The following is a 27,764-nucleotide window of genomic DNA, read 5'->3' as shown; positions in this document are numbered from 1 at the left end:
CTGTAGTAATCATTCCCAGCAGTTGGCTGCTCTGGGCCTCATCCAGGGTCTGAAATATTTAAGTCAGCCATGCCTTCCAGATGTACAGAACGAGACCATTTCTACCTCTAAGGGCATGGACTCCATGGTCTGCTCGTCCTAGAATGCCTGATTTGTTCTCAGAGCCCTTCACTTGGGAGCTTGTGCAGGCTGCACAATCAGCACAGAGAAACAGATACACATTTGCCTGTTTGACTTGCTCCACCCTCGAAGCAGACACCCCCACACAGCTCAAACCAGAATGATGAGGAGGAGGAGGGGAAACTTAACACACCCGGTACACAAACACATTCCACTCCATACCTGCCTCAAACTCCCCTCAGCGAGAGCTGCCACCAGGTATGTTCGGAGTTAGTGGAGCCTAGAAGGCAGGAAGAGGTCAGTCCCTATGTCCTGCATGTAGAGTCCCTAGGAACCACTTTCTATTCACACACTCAAAGAAAGCGGCTTGAGGCAAATCACCTGGGACGAGACATGTGAATCTGTGTTTAGCTGACTTAAGAATGTCCCAGAGACCTGGAAAGGTCTGGCCCAGCAGGGTCAAATTAGATCTGTAGCTCTGTTTTCAGACCGCATTGTGTCGCATGGCTGTCAGGAGGGGCAGCTTTAGGTCTTTAGCAGCTGTTACTGGGGGTGGATTTGAGAAGAGACAAAACTCGCCTTGGTCTCCTGCAGTCCAACTGCACAGGCAGATACGGCTCAGATAACTCTAAACTTAAGCCTTTCTACAGTGTACCTGGTATGCCAGGGAGGAAGGGAGCCATTGGTACCTCCCTGAAACACAGGCCAACTTCCTGTTTGTGCCTGTGGGTGGGACCTTAGGAGTCTAAGGGAAGCCTAGCCAAGCCCTATAGGGGGTCAACACAAGCAGTTTTCTCACCTGGGTTGATAACTACTCCAGAGAAGAGGGCGGTACTATTTCTGCTAGGACAGTCTCAGAAAGCCCCAGTGTGCGCGGGCGTGTGTGTATGTGTGTTTGTGTTGGGGGAAGATTTATGAAACTCGAGAGTTCTTTGTCTGCTTCACAGGGATTTTCCCTCTTCTGGTTGTGGGCAGAGTGGACCAGATTGAGTTCCCTACAGAGCAGGAGAGGGTGACAGAGTAAAGCTTTATGGGCCTTAGTTAAGGCAGCCAGGTAACTTAGCTGTCGGTCATATCTGTCCTCCCCCCCACCCCCAGGTCAAAAGTCAGTATGCTGTGCAGTCAAAAGGCCAGAGCTTAGACCACCGTCAGGCCTCTTTAGGGCTGGGTACCGGGTCGGACTACTTTTGGGTTGGTACTAGGTTGGTTGTTGGGGGTGCGGGGCAGACCACTCCCCTCTCTGGGTTGGGGGGCGCGGCTTCAGCCGCCCCGCCCCACTCTTCCAGGTCCGGCCTGGCGGGAGCCGGGAGCGCGGAGCCGGGAGCCCGGAGAGGGCTGGAGATCCAGAGTTCTCTCGCGGCAAGGAAGTAGGCACGCTGGAGCCGGAACCCGGCCAAAGTGGGCGCAGCGGCGCAGGTGACGCTGGGTGAGTGGTGGGGCGGACGGGGTGCTGGAACTCCGGCCTCCCGCACATCCTCGCTCTGGAGAGAACTTTCCCCATTTTGAGAAACGGGATTGGGATGAGGAAGGGGTCCGCACTCTATGGAGCGCAGGCGAAACCTGAATAGCAAAGGGACAGGGAAACTCACACAGACGCACCAACATACATTCTTGCATAGATCCGTGCACTCGCCGAGGACGCGAACACACGTGCGCTCAGGAAAGGACAAGTAGAGCGAGATCCCGTAGCAGTCCCAAAGGCAGTGCCACCGGCCCGCGCGACCCCCATAGAGGTGGACACTGAGTTTTTATGCCCGAGGCTGAGGGAAAGGGGCTGCCCCGAGATTGTCGGCGGGGGCGGGCGGGGTTTGTCGCATCAGGCGGTTCCTGCTTCCCGGCCGCTTGCCTGCAGGTGAAGACCAAGGCGTAAACAGGCGCTGAGCACGTGACTGCTTCGCAGACCGGTGGGCAGTGTTTCCCTAACCCTGTCTAGGCAGGAATGCCCCTCTCATCAACTTCTCCCCCACTCCTGGCATGTGTGCTTCGCCCTGTACAGGGCTTTATTCCGTACTCCACCTGGAATGGTGATAAACCCACTCACCCAGAATGGGAGCTTAACGCCCCCGGGGGCTTGGGTGGTACAGGAGGCCGGGAGAGTGTTGGATGGGGTGGGCTTACTTGGACTCCTTGCCTTCCTCCTCACTAACACATTCTCGGAACCCGCATCCTTGAAAGGTATCCGAGAGAGGACCTTGATGGCCCCGGACAGCTGCCCCAGTCTCATACACCCAGCTCCGGGAACAGCTGACTATAGGTCCTCTTCTTCCCACCACCAAGACCTGCAGGACTGGGCACAAAAAGCCCACCCATGCAAGAGGAACAGTCTCCCCTCGCCCCTCACCCCTCGCCACGGAGAATGCATAAGAGTAAATATAGCCTTAAACCCTGATGGGAGTTTGCCTTCACTAGGAGGAAGAAGGACCAGATGCCCCTCTCTCAGAAAATGAAGGAGGGGGCTGCTGCCGTAGGCCTCTCTCCCTTGCCGGCCCCCACCCTTCATCCCCCACCCCTCACCCCGCCACACGCTGAGCCCAGCTGCTGCCTGAGATTCTGGGCAGGCGGCCAGAAAGGGGAGGAGGCTCTCCGTGCCCCGGGAGGCAGGGATCAGGGCAAGGCCAGAGGCGGGGGTCTCTACTGGGGAGAGGGGTTCAGTCTCTCCTTAAGAAGCTGAGGCACTGGAGTGAGCCTGAGGGTGGCTGGGCTGTGTTTCCCTTTCCAGGGAAAAAGAAAGAAAAACAACCCTTTCCATGGGAGCTAAAAATAGAGCTGAGAGCCGGCCAGGCTGTGGCCTGGCGGGGGGGGGTGGGGGGGGATGCTTCTTCCTGGGGCTGAGCCCAGCTCTGGCAGGCCTTGGCCCTGGGGGGCGGGGGGGCAGCGGGGAAGGGAGGATGGCCTTGCCAGAGGATGTGAATGTCAGCTGACCTGACCAGGTCACAGAGACCCCTCAGGGAAAGTGGGTAGTTTGTGAATATGATGTAAGAAGTCTGAGTGGCTGAATACCGCCGTCTCTGCATGGAAGAGGGTTGGGAGACTAAGTGTATTTTAAGACTGACTGGATGCAGAGGACGGTTGTGGAGGGTGCACGACAGGCATGAAGCACCAAGTCTTCTGTGAGTTGGCCCGAAGGATTATGGAATGAAGGAATATGGAACCACGTGATGGATGAGACAGTGATTGTAGCTGCCGGAGACAGAATGTGGGAAAGGTCGTGTGGGTGTTAAGACTGTTGTTTTCGAAAGGGTAAAAATATTTGTGACCCTGAGACATTGGGATGTCTGCTGTGGAGCCAGTGTAGGTTTGAACCATTCATTCTTGTGATTATTGGGGGCCAGGCCCCTCCCCTTTGAGCAGCGCGACCTTTCTCATAGCAAATGACCCCAAGTTAGACTGGAGAGCCTGGAGCCATGCCAGGGACAAGCCTAGGCTCGCGGCCTAAGGGCTCTGCGCTGGGAATGGAGTGGGATTGGTGGGGGGCTTAAGGGAGGCGGTGGCTGATAAGTTGCTGGAAGGGGCCGCCAGGTGGCGCCGCTTCGGCAAAGCCTAAGTGTGTGACCTCCAAGCCTTCTGGGGGTGGGACAGACAGCGACCGAGCCAGTCCCTCAACTTGTGCCCGGGAGCCGGCAACCGGAGAGGGACGGCTGACCCTCGGCCTCCTCTTGGACCGGGAAGCTGGAGACTGGGGAGGAAAGCTTCGTCTAGAGAAGGGGAGGGGGAGGGGCGGGCGCCGCGCCTTGGCTCTTTGTGCTGGAACAATGACCAGTTGCCGCCGGCCCTCGGGCCCCGGCAGGGATAGACCATGACCCGCTCGACGAATCTCGAGCCGACCGAGTCACCCAACACAAACGCAGTCGTGGGGACACTCTGGGAGGGATCCTGGGCGCCACCGTGCAGCCCCTGCGTGCGCCCTGGCGGGCACGCGTGACGTGGGGTGCTTGCGCGTCTCCGCGCCCCGGGGCGGGGACGCCCCTCGGACCCCTCCCCCGCTCCGCGCGCACCGCCCACTCGGGCCGGGCGGGGGCTGGACGGGGCCGGGGGCGCCGGCTAGGCGGAGGCGGGGCCCGGCCGGGCAGCTCCGAGTGGCCGCGCGCGGGCTGGAGCGGGCGGCGCGCCTGTGGAGTGCTGGGGCGGCCCGGGGCTGAGCATGGAGCAGCGAGGCGGAGGTGAGGGGGCCAGGGCTCAGGGTGCCCCAACTTCTAAGCGATGCGGTCTGGTGGGGAGGTGGCATTCCACAGACGGCCCCAGTTCATGGAAGGAGCGGACAGTTGTGGGTGGGCCGGGAGCGGGCGGGGGGGGGGGGAACCTCCCGGCTTTCAGGCTCGCTCGGAAAGGGAACTCGTGATCCCAGACCGGATCCCGCTTGACTGGTCTCTGGAGTTTGAGTGTGTGTGTTGGGGGGACTTTCCCCAACTCTCCAACCCCCAACCCTGAGGTCAGAGAGTTGGGATCTGGGCCAGACTCATCTCAGGCCCTGGCGCCGCCCCAGGCTTCAGGACCCCCAGCCCACTGCGGGGATGGGGGGTGCAGGAGTCTGTGTACCATAGTCATGGAGTGCTGGGAGAACCAGGGGTTCATTTTTCCCACAACCACAAACGCATTTCTCAAAATGGAGCCGCTTGCCCCTCCTCTCTTGGGCCTCAAGAGCGGGAGCCAGGCTGGCTAGGCCTGGCTTTCCAGACTCCTGGCCCTCAGAGCCCAGCTTTACGTCCCTCTGGCTTTAGGGGCCCTTGCCTGCGTGGCTTCGGCGACCTTAACTCATGGGTCTGCCTCTAGCTCCCTGTGCCTGAGTCTCTTGGCCTCTTTGTCTCTTGACTTATGGTCTCTGTCTCTCCGAGTGACTAGTGCGGCCCTTGCCCTTGCTTCTGGGTCTCACTCTCTGTGTACCCTGGAGTAGGGAACTATAAACAGGGGTGCCGGCGCGTTCCCACTCTTCGCTCCACAGTGTGGACCCACTCTATCCCCGAACTGGACCTTGTGGGGGCAATCTCAGCTCCTAGCCCTACAGAGAGATGTGTGATTGCTCCTGGATTCAGTTCACTTACCACCCTAGCTCCCAGCAACTTCTTCCTCAGGCTGGACTCCTGTGATTCCCGGTATCTTAAAACTTGAGAACACTTAATGGGGAGCAGTACCGAAAAGCCAGATGGGGCAAGGGGTCAGAACTGTGGGCTCACCTTTCCTCTCACCCTTAAGTTTGGGGGAGAGGGGAAAGTCTTAAAAAGGGGGGAACTGGCTTCTATCCACCCAGGTGGTCTGGAATGTCAGTCACCCAGGTCCCAACCTACCCCCAGAAATGCTCACTCAAGATTATGCCAAATGTGCTTTTCACATCCTGTCGGTCCCGTTCATATGCTTGTGTGAGATATACACATAGTGATTCGTGTTAGCTGTCCTGACAGAAATGAAGGTGTTCTGTAGGGACACTTGTCTCTCAATCTGTGGGAGGTTTGCAACAATGCACCCCAAAAAGTTGAGGATTTCCCTAGGAATTCCATAGTGAGAGAAGAAAATGGCTTATTGAGGCTGGGTGACTTCATCTGACTTGGGACATAGACAGTGACCCCACTTTTGGTGAAATTCACACAAAAACTCACATATATGTGAACAAACTGGCCTATCTATCCAAACTTTTTTTTTTTTGGTCTTATAGTCACATTCAGACCCCACAGATTCATTTGTTACACATACATTAATAACTTTTGTGTACTTTCTAAGTAATAAAACTCAGAGTCTTGTAAGACATAAGAAGTCACACATACATCTGGCCGTGGTTTTACAAAGTTTCGAATCCCAGGACTCTAAAAGCTGAGGCAGGAGGATTCATGAGTTTTGAGGCCTGCCTGTGCTACACAGCACAGCTGCTTTAGTCATGTCCCCCACATCACACACACACACACACACACACACACACACATATGTACTGACACCCGTGTGAACACACGTTCACCCTCTGCATATTTTCACGCATGCTGTTCATTTTTATGTTCCTGTACATGTACTCACACCCACAAGTAAATGCACGCACTGTTATGGAATTCTCTGTCCCCTCTTGGCCCCTGCTCCACATGATGACTTCAGCAGATGCTTAAGTCTTGGTCATCAGCAGCAGCCTTAGGACTGGGAGGGAGTTCCGGGTGGAGGCCTGCTGTCCCTTCCAGGAAGGGGCAAGACTGGGGGAAGTGGAACCATCTTACTGAGATCGTCCCAGGGGTGGTAATGGGCTTCTGCTCAAATCCCATAGGGGTGCTCTGAAGATCAACTAAAGCAGGGAGGTTTGTAAAGGTGGACACTTGGACAGGCCCTATATAGGCTCCCTTAGTCCTAACTGAGTGGATGGCAGAAGCTAGGAGTTGTCATGGAAACAAGTGTACCCAGCATCAACCTCTGGGAGGTAGGAGACCCCAGAGGGCACCTGTGGGTTCCTAGGACCTGTAAGATTTCCTGTTTGGCCAGCTCCACCCTTGCCGCCTCTGTGTCTGGGAGAAACTGAGGCCCAGCAGTGGGAGGCTGGACACTGCCTGGCTTTGGCTCTTTGTTCCTTAATTACCATCTGAGCTGTGATTGCATCCCTGACGTGTCCTCTGCCCAAACAGCCCAGGAATGAGGCCAGCTGTCCCAGGAGAGTAGGGACCTGTACTAGGAGCTAGTAGTTAGGGATCTCTGTCCAATCCGTGTCTTGGCCTTTATAGTGGAGGCAGATTTGGGCTTAAGACGATCTTCCCTGCCAGGGAACCTGCATTAACCTCCTAGGTCTCCCATTCCTTCGTCTTCTCTGATTGAATTATTCCTTAGCCTTGTCCAGACTGGAGTTAGGTAGTGTTACTGTGTTGGGAGTGCTCTGTCTGGAGGAGGGGGTCAGGAGAAGGCCTGTAGGGGGAGAGTACTCAGGTGCAGGGACTCTGACACCAATGCCCTGCTCGCAGGTTGCCCTGGAGGCCCCTGGCCAGGCCTGAGCCTCTGCCACCATGGCCATTGTGCACACTCTGCCAGTGCCACTGGAGCCCGCACGTGAGACAGCCACTGCCCCACAAGCTCCAGCAATGGGTAGCGTGAGCAGTCTTATCTCAGGCCGGCCCTGTCCCGGGGGATCTGCTCCTCCACGCCACCATGGTGTCCCTGGGCCCACCTTCTTCCGCCAGCAGGATGGGCTGCTACGGGGTGGCTACGAGGCTCAGGAACCACTCTGCCCAGCTGTGCCACCCAGGAAGGCTGTCCAAGGCACCAGCTTTACCTATATCAATGAGGACTTCCGGACAGAGTCACCTCCCAGCCCAAGCAGTGATGTTGAAGATCCCCGAGAGCAGCGGGCAAACAATGCCCACCTCCGTGGGCCTCCACCAAAGCTCATCCCAGTCTCTGGAAAGCTGGAGAAGGTAAGGGCCAGCCCTCTTGGGAGGATCTGGGTGGAATCAGGAGCCCCTTAGGGAAGCTAGAATTTGGAAGCATATATAGAGCAAAGAATGTGGGCTGTCTCAGCTCTCTTTCTGACTCAGGAAATATCTCCCTGTCCGAGTCCCATTTCTGTGTCTGTATAGTTAAGGTTATAGGATAATTTTTGTAGGCTCCTGTTAGAATTAGTACTTAGCATAGTACCCAACACCTTCAAGCAAATGATATTAGTTGCTTCGATTATTTATCTACATAGCCCTGCTATGCTGGAACTTACTATGTAGACCAGGCTGGCCTCCAGAGATCTGCCTGCTTCTGCCTCCTGAGTGCCAGGATTAAAGGCATTCAGCACCACATCCAGCCTAGTTGCTTCAACTATTTTTACACAAATAGAAGTGTAAAAAAAAGTCGAGTGTCTTTGGGCAGAGCCTTTAACTTTAGCCGACCTCTATTTCCTCAGTATTTTGCTTGCATGGCTATTGTAATGATTAAAAAAGAGCATTTTGAATTACTTAACATAAGTGGACATTTAAGAGGTCTGTTGTTAGTGGGAATAATTGTTTTTAATTTATAGGGGTTGAGGGCCCTGTGTGGGAAGGGTAGAAAGTCTGACAGGGTTTTGAAAGATCAAGGTTTGGGGCTTAAAGAGATGAGGAGATGGCTCAGTGGTGACGTGCTTGTTGTCCTAGCATAAGGCCCTGAGTTCAGAGCCCCAGCACCCACGTATAGAGCTGGACATGATGTCTCAGGACTGTGAGGCAGAGATTCGCAGACCCTGGGACTTGCTGGCCAGTCAGTCTAGCTGAATTGGTGAGCTCCAGGGTCAGCCAGAGACTTATCAAAAATTGGGGAAAGCAGCCAAGGCAGGCTGCTGACTTTCACATCTGGCCTCCATACACAGGCACCAGTGTGTGCGCGCACACACATGGATTAGCATTTTGAAAGATCAAGCAAGCAAGCTGGGCTTGGTATCTCACACCTGTAATCCCACTCTTTAACAGGCAGAAGCCTTGCTTGTATTCAGGGCTAGCCCTGGGGATACATAGTGAGTTCTAGGCTAGTAGAATAAAACCCTGCCTCAAACCACTAACAAAAATAAAAAAAATTTAAAAGGGTTGGAGAGATGGCTCAGAGGTTAAGAGCCACTGCCAGAGGTCCTGAGTTCAATTCCAAGCAACCACAGCCATCTATAATGAGATATGGTACCCTCTTCTGGCACACAGACAGGACACTGTATACATAAATAAATCTTAAAAAAAAAAAAAAAAGAAAAGAAAGTGATCGTGCAGATTATCCTCACGTGTCACGTGGTCCCTCATTTCAGAACATGGAGAAAATCCTGATCCGGCCAACAGCCTTCAAGCCGGTGCTACCCAAACCTCGGGGGGCACCATCCCTACCTGGCTTCCTGGGTCCTCGAGCTGCTGGGCTGTCTGGGAGTCAGGGCAGCCTGACACAGCTGTTTGGGGGGCCAGCCTCCTCCTCCTCTTCCTCTTCCTCCTCTGCTGCTGACAAGCCCTTGGCACTGAGTGGCTGGGCCAGTGGCTGCCCATCCGGGACACCGTCAGATTCTGGTCGCAATTCTTTATCCAGCTTGCCCACCTACAGCACCGGAGGTGCTGAGCCCACCACCAACTCCCCAGGTGGGCACCTGCCTTCCCACGGCCCCAGCCGAGGGTCACTGCCTGGTCCAGCCCGAGGTGTCCCTACTGGGCCCTCCCACTCGGACAGTGGACGATCCTCCTCCAGCAAAAGTACGGGTTCCTTGGGGGGCCGTGTAGCTGGGGGTCTCTTGGGCAGTGGTGCCCGGGCCTCCCCTGGCAGCAGTTCCGGTGGAGACCGCTCTCCGCCCCCTCCGCCCCCTCCACCCCCTTCGGATGAGGCCTTGCTACACTGTGTCCTGGAAGGGAAGCTTCGAGACCGAGAGGCAGAGCTGCAGCAGCTACGGGACAGTATGGAAGAGAGTGAGGCTACCGTGTGTCAGGTGCGGCCCAAGGCAGTCCTGGGGTGGTGCGGTGGAGCATCCAGAGGCCTAGGGACAACTCTTGAAGCATTGCTGTTGGGGCGGGAGAGGATGAAGACCTTGTGTGATACCCCCAAGGCTTTTAGCTTAACCTCCGAAGGAGTAAGGAGACAGGGTTTGTGAATTGGATCCAGCACTGGCTTGGAGCGTCTGTTAGACTTGAGCAAGTTTCTTAATCTCACCAAACCCCAGTTTTCCAGTCTATATGGGGATAGTTCTGACTCCCTAGGGGGATTATGAGTATTAAATAAGGCAAAAGGTGTAAAGTGCTTAGAACAATGCCTCACACCTAGGAAGGGTTGTATTAGTGCTTGCTTTTACTGTTGTTGCTGGATTTGGACTTGTGTGCTCTTCCCTCCTTCGGCCCAGGCAGGGAGTCACCCAAGCACGAGAGGCTAGAGCTCAGGGTCCGAGGCACCTGAAGGTTTCTAGCCTGCCTTCTTTCTCTAGGCGTTTGGAGCGCGGCAGAGGCACTGGCCACGGGAGCGGGAGGACTGTGCAGCCCAGGCGCAGCAGGCCACACAGCGTGTCCAGCGGGCCCAACAGCTGCTGCAGCTGCAGGTGTTCCAGCTGCAGCAAGAGAAGCGCCAGTTGCAGGATGACTTCGCACAGCTGCTGCAGGAGCGAGAGCAGCTGGAGCGCCGCTGCGCTACCTTTGAGCGGGAGCAGCGGGAACTCGGGCCCCGACTGGAGGAGACCAAATGGGAGGTACGCAAGATTAGGTGCTGGGCAGGCTGGAGGGGGCCACACTCTGTGACCCCAGGTAGCTAGCTACCCTAGAGGGTCTGCCCCTCCTCATCCTTCTGGGTTGGGATTTTCCTGTGCCTCCATGTTGGACCTCACGGGTCTGACCTGGTGCCCACAGAGCTAAGTGGCATTGCCTTCTCTATTAGGTTGGTACTGTCAATACCTCCATGTATGAGGAAACCTGAGCCAGAAAGGGCTGGAGCCTAGAGTTAAACTAGCAGGAGCTGGGATGAGATACAAACCCAGGGAGCTGGTTTTTAATGCCTGTTCTTGCCCAAGATGCCGTTCACCTGTCCATGTGGCTCTTGCCCTTGACTTCCCCACTCCACTCCTTCAGTACCCTCCATCCTCTCCCAGCCTAGGCAGTGCCTAGGTGTCAGGATACCAGCATCGGAGAAAGAAGGTCTGGGTTTCTTCTCTCCTTACGCCTCTTACTGGAGTGTAACTATGAATGTGTCACTAGGCTCGCATCCTGCTGTGCCTCTGTGTAAAACAGGGAGATAGCATCTCCTCTCCTCGAATGCCCAGCGTGGTACCCAGTGCTCAATATCCAGAGAGGCCTTACCGTCCTTCACTACGTTTTACCCACAGGTGTGTCAGAAATCCGGTGAGATCTCCCTGCTGAAGCAGCAACTGAAAGAATCTCAGGCGGAGCTGGTACAGAAGGGCAGCGAGCTGGTGGCGCTGCGGGTGGCCCTTCGAGAGGCCCGGGCTGCCTTGCGCGTCAGTGAGGGTCGCGCCAGGGGCCTGCAGGAGGCAGCCCGAGCTCGGGAGCTCGAGCTGGAGGCCTGCTCCCAGGAGCTACAGCGGTACCGCCAGGAGGCTGAGCGGCTCCGGGAGAAGGCTGGGCACTTGGATGCTGAGGCAGCTGGACTCCGGGAACCCCCTATACCCTCCGTGCCCCCGGCCACCACTGACCCTTTCCTCCTGGCAGAGAGTGATGAGGTTAAGGTGCAGCGGGCAGCAGCTGGGGCAGGGGGGAGCCTGCGGGCTCAGGTGGAACGGCTGCGCCAAGAGCTACAGCGCGAACAGCGGCGAGGAGACGAGCAGCGCGACAGCTTTGAGGGGGAGCGGCTGGCCTGGCAGGCGGAGAAGGAGCAGGTGATCCGCTACCAGAAGCAGCTGCAACACAACTACATCCAGATGTACCGGCGAAACCGGCAGCTGGAGCAGGAACTGCAGCAGCTCAGCCTGGAGCTGGAGGCCCGTGAGCTTGCTGACTTGGGCCTGGCTGAGCCAGCCCCCTGCATCTGTCTGGAGGAGATCACTGCCACTGAAATCTAGAGCTTTTCAAGGGGCACGAGCCACAGGACCACCGGGGTCCCAGGATCTACCGATCACTCCAGGTCCCAGAGCCAAAGGGCCTCTGCCAAGCATTCGGGTGGCCTTGTGACTTGGAGTTCTGTTTCGCTGTCACCCAGAGGCTCCTACCTACGCCACCATTTCACTCCCCAGCTGTCAGTGCCACTGCCAGCCCTGTTTGCCCACAGATGTTTGCCAGCCCACCCCAGCTGGGAAGAGAAAGGGGCTACCCCATCTCCACTTTCTACCTGCCTGAAGCCAGAGAGAGCCAGATGGCACCAGCTGCTCCAGATGTGCCTGCCCCCAACATGCCCAGGAGGAGGGGCAGGGCTAGGACTGGGGTCTGATCCCCATGCCCAGCTCTGCAAGCCCCTTCTGGGCTGAGGGGGCTGAAGTCAGACCAAAGGAAGAACTCAGCAATGTCTTGTTTATTTGTGTTTGTGACCAAGCAGCCCCTCCTATTACCAGGTTTATGGCTTCGTTTTCACTTGTATATTTTTCACATGTAAATTTCTTGTACAAACCCAAAGAAAACATTTAAAAAATTTTGTTTTTAAAAAAAAAGTATGCTGGATAAAGAACCATAGGGAACTTGTTTGACATCTGTCTGGGACATCTGTCCCCTCTGCTTGCTGGCTACTGTTCGACCTCATGAAGTTCTTACAGGGAGGAAGGGTAGTAGAGCTAACCCAGTGGAGTCAGAGGTCCTCGTGGCCCACAATGTGAGTCTTAGCCAGGTTTGACGAGTTAGAAAAGCTTTCCATCCTGTTCTTTGCACTGAATGCTGCTTGAGACAGGGGTATGGATGCAGTGACCTCCTTGAGGACCCTCAGAGTTTAAGCCCCTCAGAATATGGGAAGCCAGAGGCATCATAAAACCTCACAACTTCAGACTTGAGTTTCTCTGTCCCCTCACTGTGAAGCGGTCCAGGATCAGGGAATGCAAATGACACAGTTGCCCACTAGAACCTTGTCCTTGGACATCTATCTCCAAAGGCCAGAGCCTTTCTGATAGCCCGCAGTGGATCGGAGCCACAAGTGTGCTCTCAGCAGGCAGGCAGATAGGACAAAGGGGCCTCGGTATTGCAGAAAACCTGGAGGCAGCAGTAATTCTTAGGGTCAGTGGGAAGGGTCATGGGAACCCTTAAGAGGGGAGAGTTTGGAGGTACTGTGAGGAGCCTGAAGGGCTGGGCTGGGAGTCTGCTGTAGTTTGCCCAGCCTCAGGGGGTGGCAGCTGGTGGTGGGCTGGGGTATTATCAAGGGGTCCGTGGGCAGAGGAACCGTCAGCGGGAAGGCTCTGATCCTTAAAGGCCAATGAAGCAGAGGATAAGGGCAGCAGGCCAGGCCCAGGGACCCTGACCACAAGCTCCATAGGCTCCCGAGCCTTGTTTCTATATGCTCTGCGGATGGTGTCCACGGCTAGTTGGTGGGTCACCTGCTCCAGGCTCTCCCCGTCCACTGCCACCAGCTCGAAGCCAGCCTGGTGTGGAAATGGAAGAGTCAGCCTCCCATCATTCCCTCCCACCCACCACCCAACCTGAAGGCAGTAGCCTTTCACCCCTACCAGCTAGGACACTCCTCTCCCTCTGGGTGCTGGGGATGGACAATAGAACTTTTGTGTCTGGAGCCGTTGGGGGCAGGGTGGGGCACAGACAATGGCCCTTTGTCCCTTGGGACTTGAGGTGGAACACGATGGGCCATTCTCAGGCCCAGGCTAGCATGAGGGGACGGAGTCTTCTCTAGGCCTGCCCATCCTACTGGCCTGACCCCTTTGCCCCCAAGCCAACTCCTACGACCTGGTCTGAACATGCTTGGCTGGAAGACGAGAACAACCCTGTACCCTTCAGTCTGGGCCTAGGGAGGTTTCGCGCTGCACCCACCTGCAGGGCCCCGCAGAGGAAAGCCGCACCTCCCGGGAAGATCTTCTCTATCTTCACCATGGGCTGCACCTTGGACTCGATACCCCCAGAGATGCTGATGCCTGGGGAGGGTCCAGAGCACAGAGTGACAGCCTTAACCCCAAACTTTGAGCTCCCGGGAAGAGCAGGGAATCCCATCCTCCAAATCAGCCTTGACTTCTTCCCGCCTCTGGGCTCTGTCTCAAGTCTCAACCTCCAAACCTAGATTCCCCAGCTACATACCTTAGTGCTCAGATTTCTTTCATGCCTCCCACCCCACCCCACCCCGCAGCTTCCTTCATACCCACCCTGCTTACCCGGTGCTACCCGGACTCACCCAAAGACTGCTTCATCTTAGATAGCGTGACTGTCCTCAGCTCTCCAGTGGAGGCTTTCTTGGTCGTCTCCTCAGCCATCCCATTAACTCCATTCTCCAAGGGCCCTGGCCTAGCTTCCACTTTGACCTCCTGCCCGTCCAGAGGTCGTGGAAGCAAGGGCCTTGCCTTCCGAGGCCTGTGGTATCGCCCGTTGGCTGTGGTAGCAGTGGTGATGGGTCCTGGGGGTGGGGAGCTCCTGCGCCCAGGGGACTTGCCTCGACCTCGGCTGCGGCTGCGACTGCGGCTTTGGGCTGGGGTCTGGCTCTGGTTCTGCTGAGCCTCCTCCTCTTTGCTTGGGGGTTCTGTCAGTAACCAGTTAGGCCTGGGAGGCCGGGGAGCCACAGGAGGCGGCTGGGGAGGGGGTGTACATGCGCTGCGGCGAGGAGAGAAGGCATCGACTGGTACATCTTGTAGAGGGGGGATTCCTTTATGGTGGTGGCGAGGGGCAGAGGCACTGAGGGAGACCTTAAGGCCCCCCAGCCTCTCCCGGATCTCACCATGGTCGTCTTCTGAGCAGTCATTCACTGGCAGCAAGTAGAAGCCTCCACGGCTATCTGGGGAACAGAGTCAAGGTTAACTTGCTCTTCTTAACTATCAGTTCCAAGATACCTTCCCAGACCCTGGTCCTCCTTTCTGCTGTTTGTAGGCTTCCAATGTGTGTGTCAACAAGGCCTGGATTTGCTCAGGACCATTGTAAAGTGTCCCATGATACACGACACTACTCTCTGGGGGCAGGTGGACAGATGTGACCTATTGCTAATAGTGTCCTAGCACGTTGTATTGTAATACACTTTAGCATAACCAAGAAACCTGCTTTAAAAGTGTGTGATCTTCAAATGCCCTGGATAGGAGTGGACATCACGAGGATGACCTGGAGGAAGCACTTTCCCTCCTACTCCGTGATACAGCTCGGAGGCAAGGATGGAAGGCCTGCTCTCCCTGTTCCAATGTCCCCAGGGTTGTCCCTTTCCCCCAGGTTATGGGACTCTGACTGACCAGGCACAGGTGTGATGAGGTGACGCTTGGGTGGCGTGTCTTGCCTGGTTGGTCTCAAAGCAGAAGGCCGAACTGGTTGGAGGGGACAACAGGTCAGAGGCCAGGCACTCCTGCCAGGCTCCGGGATGGGCATGCCAATGGGCTCAGCAGCAAAAGCCGCCCCTCCCCCCAGCCCCGACTGGGACTCAGAAGTCGGAAGTCCTGCCCCGGCTGCTGACCTGCCCTGCTCTTGAGAGCCTCAAAAGCCTCCAACTCCACAGGCATCACCATGCTATCAAAGCGGCCGAGGTCCGTGGGGGCCACCACACTCCTGAGGAAGGCAGGGATGCGGGGTAAGCAGGGCTCGATTCTGGAGGTGCGGGCATGGAGGAGCTTCAGCCCTAGGGTCACTGGGGCTTCTTGCCCCGCCCCTTCTCTCAAGCCCCACCCAACCTGATGTCCCTCAGCAGCAGCAGCTTCTCTGGTCTGTCCAGGATGGCCAGCAGGGGGCGCACCAGGTCCTCCACACCACCCTCATGGACATACTGTGTATTGAAAAAAACACCACGGCTTAGATAGCAGCAGCAACTACAGAGCTGAATGCAGGGAAACATCAGGGTGCACGGGGATCCCGGGACCCATCTAGCCATCCTCACTCTAAGATAGATTCACCCTATCCAAGGTCCACTAGATGACTTTGTGGATTCCTGTGACAAATAGCAACAGCAATCATGGCGTCTGGACAGGCAACTTTCTAAATCTTTTACATACAGTCTCTTATTTAGTGTCCACCCTGAGATGATTGCTGTTTTACAGAGGGAGGAACTGAGACTCAGAGAATTTGCTCAAAGCCATGCAGATAAGGAAATAGAAGGAAAGGCTGGAACCCAAGACATCCAGATCTTGCTTGCTCTGGTGCGGGAAAATAATGTGTAGTGAATAGACTCTCCCTCTACCCCCTCACCCAGGCAGAAGGAGTGGAAACCCAACACTAGGCTGTGGTTTTGGCTCTCCACCCTTTGTTTGGAGCTGGAATGGTGATCTTGGGGAACGGGTGGCTCTACAAAAAGCCTCTCTAGTCAATAACCTTCTGCCTGGCACCGCCTGGATGCCACCAGCCCGGATGCCACACCCCATGGATTCTAGAAAATTGAATACTGGGAGCCAAGTTACTTGGGCAGCACACTGCCCCCTGGTGGTGAAAGGGAGACAGCTCTAGAGAGACCCACGGATAGTTACCTCGTATGGGCATAGACACAGAAATAGCAGAAGCTGCGGTCATCTGAGTGAGTCATCAATAAATATTTAGGGATAAATAAAAAAGTGTGTGTGTGTCTACACACACGGTTACAGGGACTCAACAATATGCTGCCACGTACGTGCCTGTCCCTCAAGGCCACAAGCATGAATTCAGCGTCTACTGTTAGACCCCAGGTGGCAAAAGAAGTACAAGACCCTCTCCCAGAACCTCCGAGACTCAAGTGGCCACAAGGGACAGATGAGCCTCATTCAGCAGTAACTGTAAACCACTGCCGTGGGGCACTGAGAGTTTCAGAGAAGGGTGAAGGGTCAGAATGAGCCTCTCGGAAGCAGTGACTCTTCCAGACTAGATGCCCCGAGCAACGTGGAAGTTGGAGAGGAGAGTGTACTAAGGATGCAGAATAATGAGTAAACAGAAGTTGATTGTGATGTCAAGGGCCCACAAAGACCTTCCTATAGGGCTGCCCGGATTGAGATCTATGTCAGTAGCACCCTCTAAAACTATGCAGCTTATAATTTATATCAGCTGTGTGGTGACCCAGGAACGCTGGGGGTAGGGGTTGGGGTGTCACACTGTGGAAGTCCTAGAAGGTGGGAGAGAATAATTTGTGCTCAATTCTGCCTCATAAGGGAACTGTAAAGCAGTAAGAGGTAGCTTGTAATTCCGGGCCTGGCGAATGCGGAAGGAGGGCTCAGACAGGAGACCGGAAGCCAGGTTCAGACAGTACATGGTAGTCACCGGGGAATGTTGCCTACCTCTCAGCCCTGAGAGCTCCATTTCAGAAGGTTTAGGGTGGGGGCATTAGTGTGGGTGTGGATCGTATGTAGAGCCCACAGGGTAAATAGAGTCATGGTGAAATGAAGTCCTGGTTTGAAGAGGGTTGGAGGAATGGAGGAATAAGGAAAAGTGCTGGGCCCCTCCTAGTGGCCAGAGTTCAGCATTGCATGCTCTCACGAAACCCACTTAAGGTTCAGAACTGAGAGTGGATTTAGCCCAGAGCCCTTGCCAGGAACCTCCATTGGCATTTCTGTTGTAAACCAGGCCTTAGTAATGTGTGAGCAACCCCACGTAGGCTTCAAGCGATACTACGTGGGCACATGCATACATACATGTTAGGCACAAACAAATGCATGCAGGCAGACCAACACACACTAGCTACCCCATAGCAATGCCAATGTACACATCACAATACACATACAGCTCCGAAATGGTTGGAGAGAAAGGAAACAAGAGTGTAGGTGTTGGGGGAGGGTTGTGGCCGAAGGCCACACCTGCTGGCTGTCCCAGGAGCAGAAGGGGAGATGGGGGACAAGACTGAGCGTGAGAGAGGACACAGCCAGTTTCCTGCAGTTTTCTCCCCTCCTACTATCTTCCCGTGACATCCCCTGTCCTCCTCATCTCCTCAGAGATGTCACCTCCTCCGAGAGGCCTTCCTAGATCTCCTGGGTTACCCGGGGCTGTCCTCCACAGTGCTCTGTATGATTGGTCACTACGGGGATTTAGATTCTAATTAATGTCTGTCTTTTCTTCCTGCCTGGGAGCTCCCAGCAACAAGGCCAGGGGCTGGTCAGTGGACAGTGGCCTGGAATGAGGGACTGAGTTCTGGGCAGAGACTTACCCGGGAGCAGTGGCGAGTGACTGCTAGGACTTCATCATCCGTCAGCAGCCGCCGGGCCAGGTCCTGAATGAGGGGCCGTCGACTTTCCCAGGCCTGCACCTGCTCGTCCACATTGGGCAGCTGGCCAGAGGGGCTTCCAGACCTGGCAGAGAGCAGGGCCCGGCCCTTCTCCCGATCTATAGGGTAGGAGTACGAGGTTGTTAACCAGGATGACAGAGCTGTTAGGGTAAGGCAGAGTTTCTCTTGGCAGGGGTGAGGCACCCTGGACAGAATTCCACCGTGCCCTGCTCCCCAACATGGCCTTTCCTATCAAACTGCCATCAGTAGAGACCAAGCTCCAACGCCTCCTTCACTGCCATGCCCATCTGTCCCGCCCCTGAAGTACAGACAGGCTCCCTCACCCCCAAATCCTTTTGAGAGGGTTCCATCTTTGCCCCCTATCTTTTCTAGTAAGCCAACCAAGTCTGACTCCACAGGCTGAGCTTTAAATGAGTTTAGTTCAGAGCCGATAAGTTGGTCCTAGCTTGCATCCCCATCTGCTACTTTACCATGGGGACCTTGGGATATTGGATTTACCACGTCTCAGTCTCCAGGTGACAAACTTCTGCACAGGCCCCACGCTCCCTGCTGTAAAGAAGAAAAAGGTTCAGTTCAACTAGAACAAGAGTTTCCATTAGAAGTCGTCAGGGTGGGGACAAGTGCTTCTGTGGGCCTTGTGGGTCGTGCCCAGTTAGGGACTTCATTCATAGGCAATGGGGGTGGGGCTTAGTGAAGATTGTGGAGTAGAGGAGGAGGTGGTGTGAACACTCCTTGTGGAGAGTTGTTTGGAAATGGATGAAGAACCCCAAGGACAGAACTCGGTGGTACCTACCTTCCAGAGAAGACAGAGTGGGAAGGAGGAGCCTTGGAAACAGAGAGAGGATGGGCCAGAAAGGGCCGAGAACCATGAGGAAACAACAGCCTGGGAACTGAGAGAAGACAGAGATGAGGAAAGGGGCTGGCTCAGCCTTGACTTGGAGAAGTGTCTCCTCTCCTGGACTGTCACCCTGAGGCCTCTGGACACTCCATTCTAAGGTGGAGGAGCAGCGTCCACCTTCTCATTCTCTGCTTGCTTCTAACTACCCAATGTTCACTCCTGCTTCTGGAAGCAGCACCCTGCTTATCTCCTGGGTAAACCCCTCCGATCTCAGCCCATGCATTCTGGTTAGGCACATGGCCCAGGCTGAGCAGCAAAATCACCTGTCTCCCAGGTCCGGGAGCTCCTGTCTTGTTTTTCTGCTTACACCACAGTGGTTTTCTCAGCATGACAGATGACATCAGGAGGCAGTGAAAACCCTGACTGACCCCTTTTGCTGGAACTGTTGGAATATTTTCCGGTTGGCTAGGTATAATGGCACATGCCTTTAATCCCAGCACTTGGGAGGCAGAGACAGGTGGGTCTCTGTGAGTTTGAGGCCAGCCTGGTCTACAGAGTGAGTTCTAGGACATACAGAGAAACCCTGTCTTAAAACAAAACAAAACAAAACAAAAAAACCCAAAAAACCCATAAGCCCAAGTAACAAAACTCCCGGTCCCCAGGGTTGCTAAGGGACAGTGGCCATCTCACCTTCAAGTTGGCAAAGCCTTCTAAGGTGGAGGCACATGCCTGAGGGAGATTGCTGGTATTGTTCCTTCAGACGGGCTACTGTCAGTAGCGGAACCTAGAGGTCCTCTTTAAAGCTGGCAGGACTTGAGTTTCTGTCCCAAGCAATTGTGAGTTTTATTTCATCCATATCGGGTCTGGTCTGTGAGCCTCAACAGGATTGACTGGCTTCTTGTGAAGGTCCTTAAACAAACCCTACCTGAGGCTGGGGCTGGAACCCAATAGCAGAGCACTTGCCTAGCATGACTGGGGCCCAAAGATTCGATCATCACGACTCATGGGGTGGGGATTTATGGGGTGGGGACAGTGTCTCGGCCTGAGTCCCTTCCATCTGAGCCCTGACTGAGACGTGGCTTTCCTCAGGGATTGTTCTAGAACTGGGTTGGGCCTGTGGAGCTCTGGAAGGGGGCGCGAAGCCAGGGGCCCTAGCAAAGGTGCCTTCCGTTGCCAACACCACGAAAAGCACATGACTCCATACTGAGTTCAGTCACTTCTTGCTGTGCCTCGAGTCTGTCACTTCATCTTTCTGAAAAGATGGAAGATGACGGGATGACAGTGGCCACTCCATTTTGGGAGCACCTCCTAGGAGCTAGACAAAGTACTGGCTTACATTCATTCATTATCTGATGTTCTGTATGTCCAAAGAAATGCGTTTTGATCCTTCCATTTTACTTGGGAGGGTGAGTGGCAGAGTAGGGTGGGATTTCAGCCTGGAGCTGCCAGATGGAGTCCAGCACCTACCTTTCTCTAGGTCCAGGCGGGGGCGGACTTTGGCGGGGCTTCTGCTGTCCAGTGTCCAGGCCTCTCTGTGCCCGTCCCCTGCTGGCCGCCCCTGCCGCCCTCCCTTGAAGAAGAGGTTCATCAATGTCTTGGAGCGCTGCAAGGCCCCCTTCTCCCCAGGGGACCCTGACTTCTCCTTCTTCCGCTGTTTCTTCTCCTCTGTAGATATGAGGGAGCCCCCGGGGGGGCTGGAGGGTGGGCAGAAGAGAAGGAGGGCGCAGGGGGATAGAAAAGGGCAGAGAGAGGGAGAGGAGGCAGACGGGATCTGCTGCCATTCCAGAGTGGGGTCTTCTCCCTGCCTTCCTCCTCTCCCCTACCACAGAGCTCCAGGGATGGAGGGAATCTGGCAAGTGTCTGTAACTAAACAGATCTGGGCATCCCAGGCTGGAAAAATTGGAGTTATGGTTGGTTTGGGGCCCAGAGCGTATCAGTTTGGGAGCTGGAACTGAGGATGATTTTGGGGCCCAGACCTGTTTATAAAGTGAAGCCTAGAACAGGACCAGAGAATATTCTTGGTCTGGACCTGGGACCTGGGATTTGGGGCAGAGGCAGCTTTGGGATTTCTTCTTGGTGTTGAGGCAGACTTTGCTGGGACTAGGGACTATGGGAAAGTGGCGCCCTACCAACATACCCCACAGTGTCAGGTGGCTCTGGGACCGTGTGATGGGAGGCCTGGGTCGGCTCAGGGCCAGCAGCAGAGCAGTCTTGGGTGACTCCGAAAGTGCAGAATCAAGGCGTCGGGTAGAAGAGGGACCATCAGAGCGGATGGCCGTGTCCCTGAGGATGACGGTTGGCCGGACACTGCACCAAGTTTCCACATGGCTGCCCATATCGGGCTCAGTCTGCATGGCTGTGTCTGCCCGTCCCCAGCCTGGGCCACAGCCACTGAGCTCCTCGGGCTCCAGACAGACATCCATGCGGTCAGAGGGCAGTGAGCCTGAGCTGCAGGGGGCACTGGAGGCATAGGAGGAGACGCTGGAACCACTCTCAGAGGCTGGAGACAGCTGCTGCAGTACCCCGTTGCTCACTGCAAGGGAGAGGAAGCGAGGTCACTCAGGTAGCACATGCTACCCTTGACTTTGGGGTGGGTCAGAGATGCCAGCTGCTCAGATTGCCATTTACGTCGGGGGGCCCTGGAAAAGTCACTTCTTTCCTCACTCACGGGGACCCCCTGGGAGACTTTAGCATTGAGTTTGGGGATCCTCTGGGCTTCAAGAAGGTCTTGAGGGCATCTTGGTCCTCCCCCCCACACACAAGAGCTCAGCCCCACCCTTGGGCTCCTCCCTTTCATCTCTCAGCACTTACATCTGTCCAACCAGCAGTACTCAGAAACCATCTCTTTGTAGGCAGGGTACCGGCCGGTCTCCTGGAGAAGACAAGCATTGAAGGGGCAGGTGAGGAGTCAGGAGGAATGGGTGGGCAGCGGAGTGAGCTTGGCAGCGCCATTCCCCTCCACTGGGCCCACCAGGCTTTGCTTTCTAAGCCAATTTCCTTTGTAGCTCAGGCCTTTGCTCTTGTTCTTCACTTTGCTGCTCCCTATGCCAATCACAGGGCTGGCTTTGTTCTTCTTTGACTGTCACTGCCTTGGTGACTGTCCCCTTGCTTTGATTACAAGGCCCTTCCTCAATTATCCCACTCCCCTTCTGCTAATTTCCTGACAGCATTTGCCAACATCTGATGGTCACTGTCCCCCAGGCGCAGAGAAGCCTTGTTGGTCTATCCTGCTCTCTGTGCCGCCCAGCACCTGACCTCATAGATGCTCAAAAACACTGTTGAATAGCCAGGCAGGGTGGCTCATACTTGGAATTCTAGTGCTTGGGAACCCAAGAAAGGAGGATAGATCCTCCTTTGTTTGAGGCCAGCTGTGGCTACATAGGAAAACCTAGCCTGGGCTACATAGTGAAATTCTCCAAAACCAAAAACAACACATGCACACGGAGGCACAGCGTTAGCAAATGGACTGGGGGAAGAGCCGGAGTTAGGAAGAATGTTCCAGGTACTTAGAAAAGGGAAGATGGCAGAATAGAGGTCGGGGGCTAATTGATGACGCATTGAATGAAGCTGGGTGACAAGCCGGGGAAAGAGAGGGGGACCGTGGGGGAAGAGTGAGACACCACTCCTGTGCACACAGACAGAGGAAGACCTTAATTAGGTGTGACAGTCACATGAATAATGAAACCAACCACCTCCTAGGAAAGCCAGTCCCTGCTGTAGCCCTGTGCCCAGGGGTCCCCACAACCCAGGCCTTGCACACAGTGATAGCTCCTATCCCATTCATTAGTCCATCATCTTGAGGCCTCCCCCGTGCCGAAGGAGAGAAATCTGGGGAGCCAGACCACAGCCAGGCCAGGCGACTGACCAGCTGTATAACAACCGACTACTGCCTCTTTGGAATTGACATTAGTGGCAGGGAAGGGGTCCTGTTAAGAACTAGGGTGTTCTGAGAAGTTCCAGCCATCGTCTGACCACCCCTGCTCCCACATCATCTGGCCCACCTTGATGGTCAACATTATGTGCGTTTGGCCCTTCAGCACCTCCACGGCCTGGCTGTGGCTGATGTCATCGAACCTGACACCGTTGGCCGCCAGGACCTGGTCCCCCACTTTGATGCCGTTCTCCTCAGCCAGCCCACCATGGTCCACTCTGGAGACAGATGGGTGTGGCTTGATAAGACCCTGACCTGCCTCCCTCCCCCTTGGGTATGGGGGTTCCCACCTACATCCCTTGGGCCTCTGCTGATTGACACCACCCTCTCCCCAAGCCCTATCCTGAAGAGGTCCCCATTTGGACATTAGTTGGCTGAGCCTCATGCATTGACCCATGCCCAAACTCCACTTCCAGCCCACATACCATACCCAGTCCCATACCCAGTGGTTCCATTCTGCCCAACACTCACTTAGACACATAGATGCCCAGACCAAACTCCTTGCCCCCGCGGATGTTGAAGCCTAGGCAGAAGTCATCGGAGGTCGTGTAGAGATGGACGATGCGCCGCACACCGTCTTCTGAGCTGCTGTCTGATGGTGTCGAACTGCACTTCTCCACCACCAGCCGCCGGTTCACTACATCCACCCTGCCACAAGCAACACAGGAAGCTCCATCCCAGGCCCTCCAGGAACATCTAGTCTAAACGCCATGACAACTGACCGGGAAAGGGATGGTTCCCTTGCTGGGCATGGAATATAGGTTTCATCAAACCTATGAAACAATCCAAATCGCACACACCCTTCTCTACCAAGTAACTGCAACATGTAGAGGTTCATGTCCCTTTTCTGTTTTGTTTTTGATGCTGTGGAGGGAGTCCATAGCATGCTTGACTATGCCAAGCATCTCCTTTATCACCATCTCTGCCCTACCCCCAGCCCCAGAGCCCCATTTCTGCTCCTTACAAGTCCCCATGGGGAGATATCCAGAGGAGCGCCTGGCTCAGTACCAGAGAGCAGAGCTGCTGGGCAGGGTCAGGGGAGACATGGGGCAGCAGGGTCTGAGCAAGACCGGGTGCCACTCACCATGTGGTCTTCTCCTTGGAGAACTTGATGCCAGGCACACGGCCCATGCGCCGCACCATCATGTGCAGGCAGCTGCTGCTGGTCAGCAGCCTCACGGCACTGCCCATGGTGGTGCTCTCCAGACTCAGCCCGTTCACCTCCGTGATCTTGTCCCCCACACACAGGCCAGCCCGCTCTACACGGGAGCAGGGAAGGGGAGTCGTCAAAGTGGGCTCCACAAGTCCGTTGACACTAGGCTGTGTCCCCTAATCCACTCAGCGGGAGTGGACTCTACCTCCCATGGTTTCCTATCCTCGGCCGCCCAGCTTCTGCTACCCACTGAAGAGGGGCACATCCCAAACCATGCTCCCCCTAGGGGCCCCCCTGCTCACCTGCACTGCTCCCCTCCTCCACCTTGCTGACAAAGATGCCCAGGCCATGCTCAGAGCCGCCTCTCACGCTGAAACCCAGCCTCCCAGAGGAGCTCTTCTCCACCCGAACTGCATGGATGACGTCGCTCTCGTCACTGTTGGCTGTGAGGATAGCCACACAGGTATGACCTCTATGTTAAATTCTGGCAACTGAGCATCTGGGGTCCCTAACTCAGTGTCTGAAAAGGTTAGGCTTCTGTGCAGAGCCAACCAGATGATTCACAGGGCCCTAAATGCAGATGGTGTCTGGGTAATTCTGAGACCACAGGCCACTCGCTGACAGTGCAGGAACAGGTGAGAACAGCTTGATCAGATTCCATGTTTTCTCTCTCTCTCTCTCTCTCTCTCTCTCTCTCTCTCTCTCTCTCTCTCTCTGTGTGTGTGTGTGTGTGTGCGCGCGCGCGCTTGTGCGTGCATGCGTTTGTGTGTATTTGTGTGATGTTTTCTGAACTTTTATGTCCAATCTCTGAAAATTTGCCATTCTGGGAATAGGCATAAGGAGGGTTCAAGATTCCATTGTGAAGAGACTGGGTTCTGAGTTTGCAGTAGAATGAGCTCCAACTTCAAACAGCTGTGGAGCTGTCCGTAGACGTCCTTAGATGCTCGGAGTAACTTAAGGGCAGAACCAAGCTTGCCCAGGGCCATTAGGCAGGGACAGATTTTCTTTTCTGGGACAGATAGCAAGTAAAGCTTTCCATCTGGAGGCACCAAGGCCGAAACTTGGTAAATCTCTGGCTGGGACCTTATGAAAGAACTGCTGGGGAGGCCTCTTCTATCTCAGAGACTCCGACTTTAAGGGCAGAGTTCTAGGGACTACATAGCTACCTGAGGATGGAGCTTCTAGGTCAGCATGCTGCAGGATCTCCCTAGAGCCCAGAGCAGGGCCCAGGGGAGAGGCAGAGGCGATAATTCCATAGAGAAGTAAGATGGAAGAGATTTGGGCAGTGAAAAGAAAAGAAAGAGCATGTGAGGCTTGGAGGCCAACCTTCAAGACACCTGCTGGGTGAGAATTGACTAGTGCTAGGCAAGCAGGTACCAGATAAGAAGGGGAGATTATTTTTTCTTCAGGCAAGGTTTACTCTGGAAGTGTTCGAGAGGGAGAAAACACACACACACACACACACACACACACACACTTCAATCTGGTTTATCAGGTTTCAATGTGTGGCCAGGACAAATGGGACTGGAATCTCCAAGGACAGTCTGGACAGGGCTGTTTTAGAACAAAGACAGGAACGCTGGGGCTTCCTAACCAACTGTCATTACACAGTTCTCAGGCCCCATTAGTCTTATTGAAAAAGCCTTTAGCTCCCTGCCCACAGTTCACTTTCTCCTCCATGTCTCCTTGGGGACCCCTATTCCCTGGGCCAGGGATGTCACATCTGAGCTTTGTTTGTTTTAGTTTTTAATTATTCTAGACAAGAGTCTCACTCTGGCTGTCCTGGAACTTACTTTGTAGACCAGGCTGGCCTCAAACTCACAGAGATCTGTTTGCCTCTGCCTTCGGAGTGCTGAGAGCTGGGACTGAAGGTGTGCCCCCCTGTGACCTGCCACATCTCAGCTTTGAGCACAGCGGTGTGGGTTCTCTAAGCATGGAGTGTCCTTTGCTTTCTAGCCATCTGCTTCTTTTCCTTTTCTACACAGGAACTGAGTGCACTGTATCAGTTATCCCTGTCTGTTTCACAGGGACTCTAGGCTGTCCCTGTCCCTGTTCGGCCCTTCATGTCTTCCTCTGCCACCTCTGGGGGCTCTCTCCTTCATCAGTGGGCTTCAGCCATTCTGATGGCTTTGTTGTTGTTGTTGCTTTGTTTTTTTAAGATTTATTTATTTATGATGTATACAGTTTTCTGACTGCATGCATACATGCTTGCATGCTAAGAGAGCAGCAGATCTCACTGTAGATTTTGTTGGAAATTCTCATTAGTTGGAAACTGCCTTGTGGTTGCTGGGAATTGAATTCAGGACCTCTTGAAGAACAGGCAATGCTCTTAACCTCTGACCCATCTATCCAGCCCCCACTCTTGTTTTTGGTCTCATATGAGCTAGACACTGTCTCCTCCTGTAATAGTCTTAAAATACTTTGACTTTGGTGGGGATCGGGGGTTGGTTCCTTTCCTCATCCCCTCTCATCTTAGACATCACTGGCTCCGAGAAGCTTGGACCAGGACATGACATCACAGCGGTAGACCCTGTATCAGTGGAAAACTTGTTAAAATGAGAGTCCTGGAGGGCTCCCTGGCAGAGTTGTAGCCCTGAGGGTGAGGAGTCAGGCCTTGTTATTTTGAGATAGTTTTCCTATGTAGGCCATGTTGACCTTGAAGAGGCAACTGCAAACACTGGAATGGTGAGTTCGCACCACCACATCGGCTGTAGTTTTTGTTTGTTTGGGTTTTGTTTTAAATTTAAGAGCTAGGCACAGCAGCCCAGACAGAAAATCTTATCACCTAGAAGACTGAAGCCTGAGGGTGGAGAATTCAAGGTCAGCTCTAGGAAACTTTGTCTCCAAAGCAAACAAGCCAGTGTAGCTTCCCTCTCCGGTGAGCTCAATACTCTAAAACTGAGGTAGGATTGAAGCCGGTCTGGTCCACGTGCCAGGCAATTCCAGATAGTGAGAATCTGTCTTTTTTTTTTTTTTAAATGTATACACTATTCTGTCTGTGTGTATGCCTGCAGGCCAGAAGAGGGCACCAGACCTCATTACAGATGGTTGTGAGCACATGTGGTTGCTGGGAATTGAACTCAGGACCTTTGGAAGAGCAGGCGATGCTCTTAACCTCTGAGTCATCTCTCCAGTCCCCGTGAGAATCTATCTTTAAGAGAAACAACAGCAAGGGGCTGGAGAGATGACTTAGCAGTTCATATAGCTGCTCATCCAGAGGTCTTGAGTTCAATTCCTAGCAACCACAGGTGGCTCACAACCATCTTCTGTCATAATGGCGTACATGCAGATAGAGCACCTATATACAATAAATAAAAGAAAAAAGAAAAGAAACAATAGTGAGCGGGGCAGTGGTGGCGCACACCTTTAATCCCAGGACACAGGAGGCAGGAGTAGATGGATCTCTGAACATCTGAGGCCAGCCTGGTTTACAGAATGAGTTCTAGGACATCCAGGGCTGTCACACAGAAAAACCCTGTTTCAAAAAACTGAACCAACAATAAAAGTTAAAAAAAAAGCAAAGTAAAATAACTAAACCACTCACTCCACAGCTTAAATCTTGGATGTCAATAAAATAAAACATAAAAATCCAGCCATGCCTTTCATCCCAGCAAATGGGAGGCAGAGCAGGCAGACCTCTGAGTTTGAGGCCAATCTGGTCTACACTGTGAGTTCCTGGACTCTCTCTCTCTCTCTCTCTCTTCCTTTTCCCTTCCCTTTCCCTCCCTCCTTCTTCTCTGCCCCTCCCCACACTTTATGAGTATGATGCTTGGGACCTTGCACCTGCTTGGCAAGTATTCTATCACTGCCCAGATTTTCATTTTTCATATATATATATGTGTGTGTGTGTGTGTGTGTGTGTGTGTGTGTGTGTGTGTGTGTGTGTTTTCATGACAAGGTTTCTATGTAGCTTTGGCTAGCTGTCCTGGAACTTACTCTGTAGATCAGGCTGACCTGGAACCCATAGAGATCTGTAGGCCTCTGCCTCCTGAGTGTTGGGATTAAAGGTGTGTGCCACCATACCTGCCTTGACAGATAAATAAATATCTTTAAAAAAA

The 27,764-nt window shown here is 54.3% G+C and overlaps 2 protein-coding genes across 4 annotated transcripts in view; one reads left to right on the top strand and one right to left on the bottom strand.

Moving 5' to 3' along the window:
- The first annotated feature begins 531 nt into the window (after positions 1-531).
- Lzts2 (leucine zipper tumor suppressor 2) lies at positions 532-12,159 on the top strand. 3 transcript variants are annotated; one of them, XM_048439140.3, is made up of 5 exons: positions 532-1,536; positions 7,041-7,490; positions 8,831-9,490; positions 9,980-10,237; positions 10,868-12,159. In XM_048439140.3, the coding sequence occupies exons 2-5, from the start codon at positions 7,083-7,085 to the stop codon at positions 11,558-11,560; spliced, it is 2,019 nt and encodes a 672-aa protein (XP_048295097.3). In that variant the 5' UTR covers positions 532-1,536; positions 7,041-7,082; the 3' UTR covers positions 11,561-12,159. The 3 variants fall into 3 exon arrangements, with proteins under 3 accessions (XP_048295097.3, XP_048295096.3, XP_087763983.1); XM_048439139.3 differs by having other exon boundaries at positions 532-1,546; XM_087907857.1 differs by lacking the exon at positions 532-1,536 and adding an exon at positions 4,131-4,280.
- Pdzd7 (PDZ domain containing 7) overlaps positions 11,988-27,764 on the bottom strand; it is a 19,191-nt gene continuing 3,414 nt past the window's right edge. The window contains 16 exon segments of the mRNA XM_085693982.2: positions 11,988-12,786; positions 12,788-13,057; positions 13,458-13,558; positions 13,813-14,406; positions 14,849-14,920; positions 15,067-15,158; positions 15,281-15,372; positions 17,707-17,882; positions 18,283-18,333; positions 20,090-20,287; positions 20,760-21,155; positions 21,434-21,494; positions 22,624-22,771; positions 23,025-23,201; positions 23,638-23,812; positions 24,009-24,149. Of these exon segments, the coding sequence (XP_085550108.2) occupies positions 12,697-12,786; positions 12,788-13,057; positions 13,458-13,558; positions 13,813-14,406; positions 14,849-14,920; positions 15,067-15,158; positions 15,281-15,372; positions 17,707-17,882; positions 18,283-18,333; positions 20,090-20,287; positions 20,760-21,155; positions 21,434-21,494; positions 22,624-22,771; positions 23,025-23,201; positions 23,638-23,812; positions 24,009-24,149 (2,834 nt within the window). The 3' untranslated portion in view covers positions 11,988-12,696.

The sequence above is a fragment of the Myodes glareolus genome, chromosome 7 (genome assembly GCF_982192425.1).
Source record: "Myodes glareolus chromosome 7, mMyoGla1.1, whole genome shotgun sequence".
NCBI classification, from domain to species: domain Eukaryota; kingdom Metazoa; phylum Chordata; class Mammalia; order Rodentia; family Cricetidae; genus Myodes; species Myodes glareolus.
This window is presented reverse-complemented; position numbering and strand designations above follow the sequence as displayed.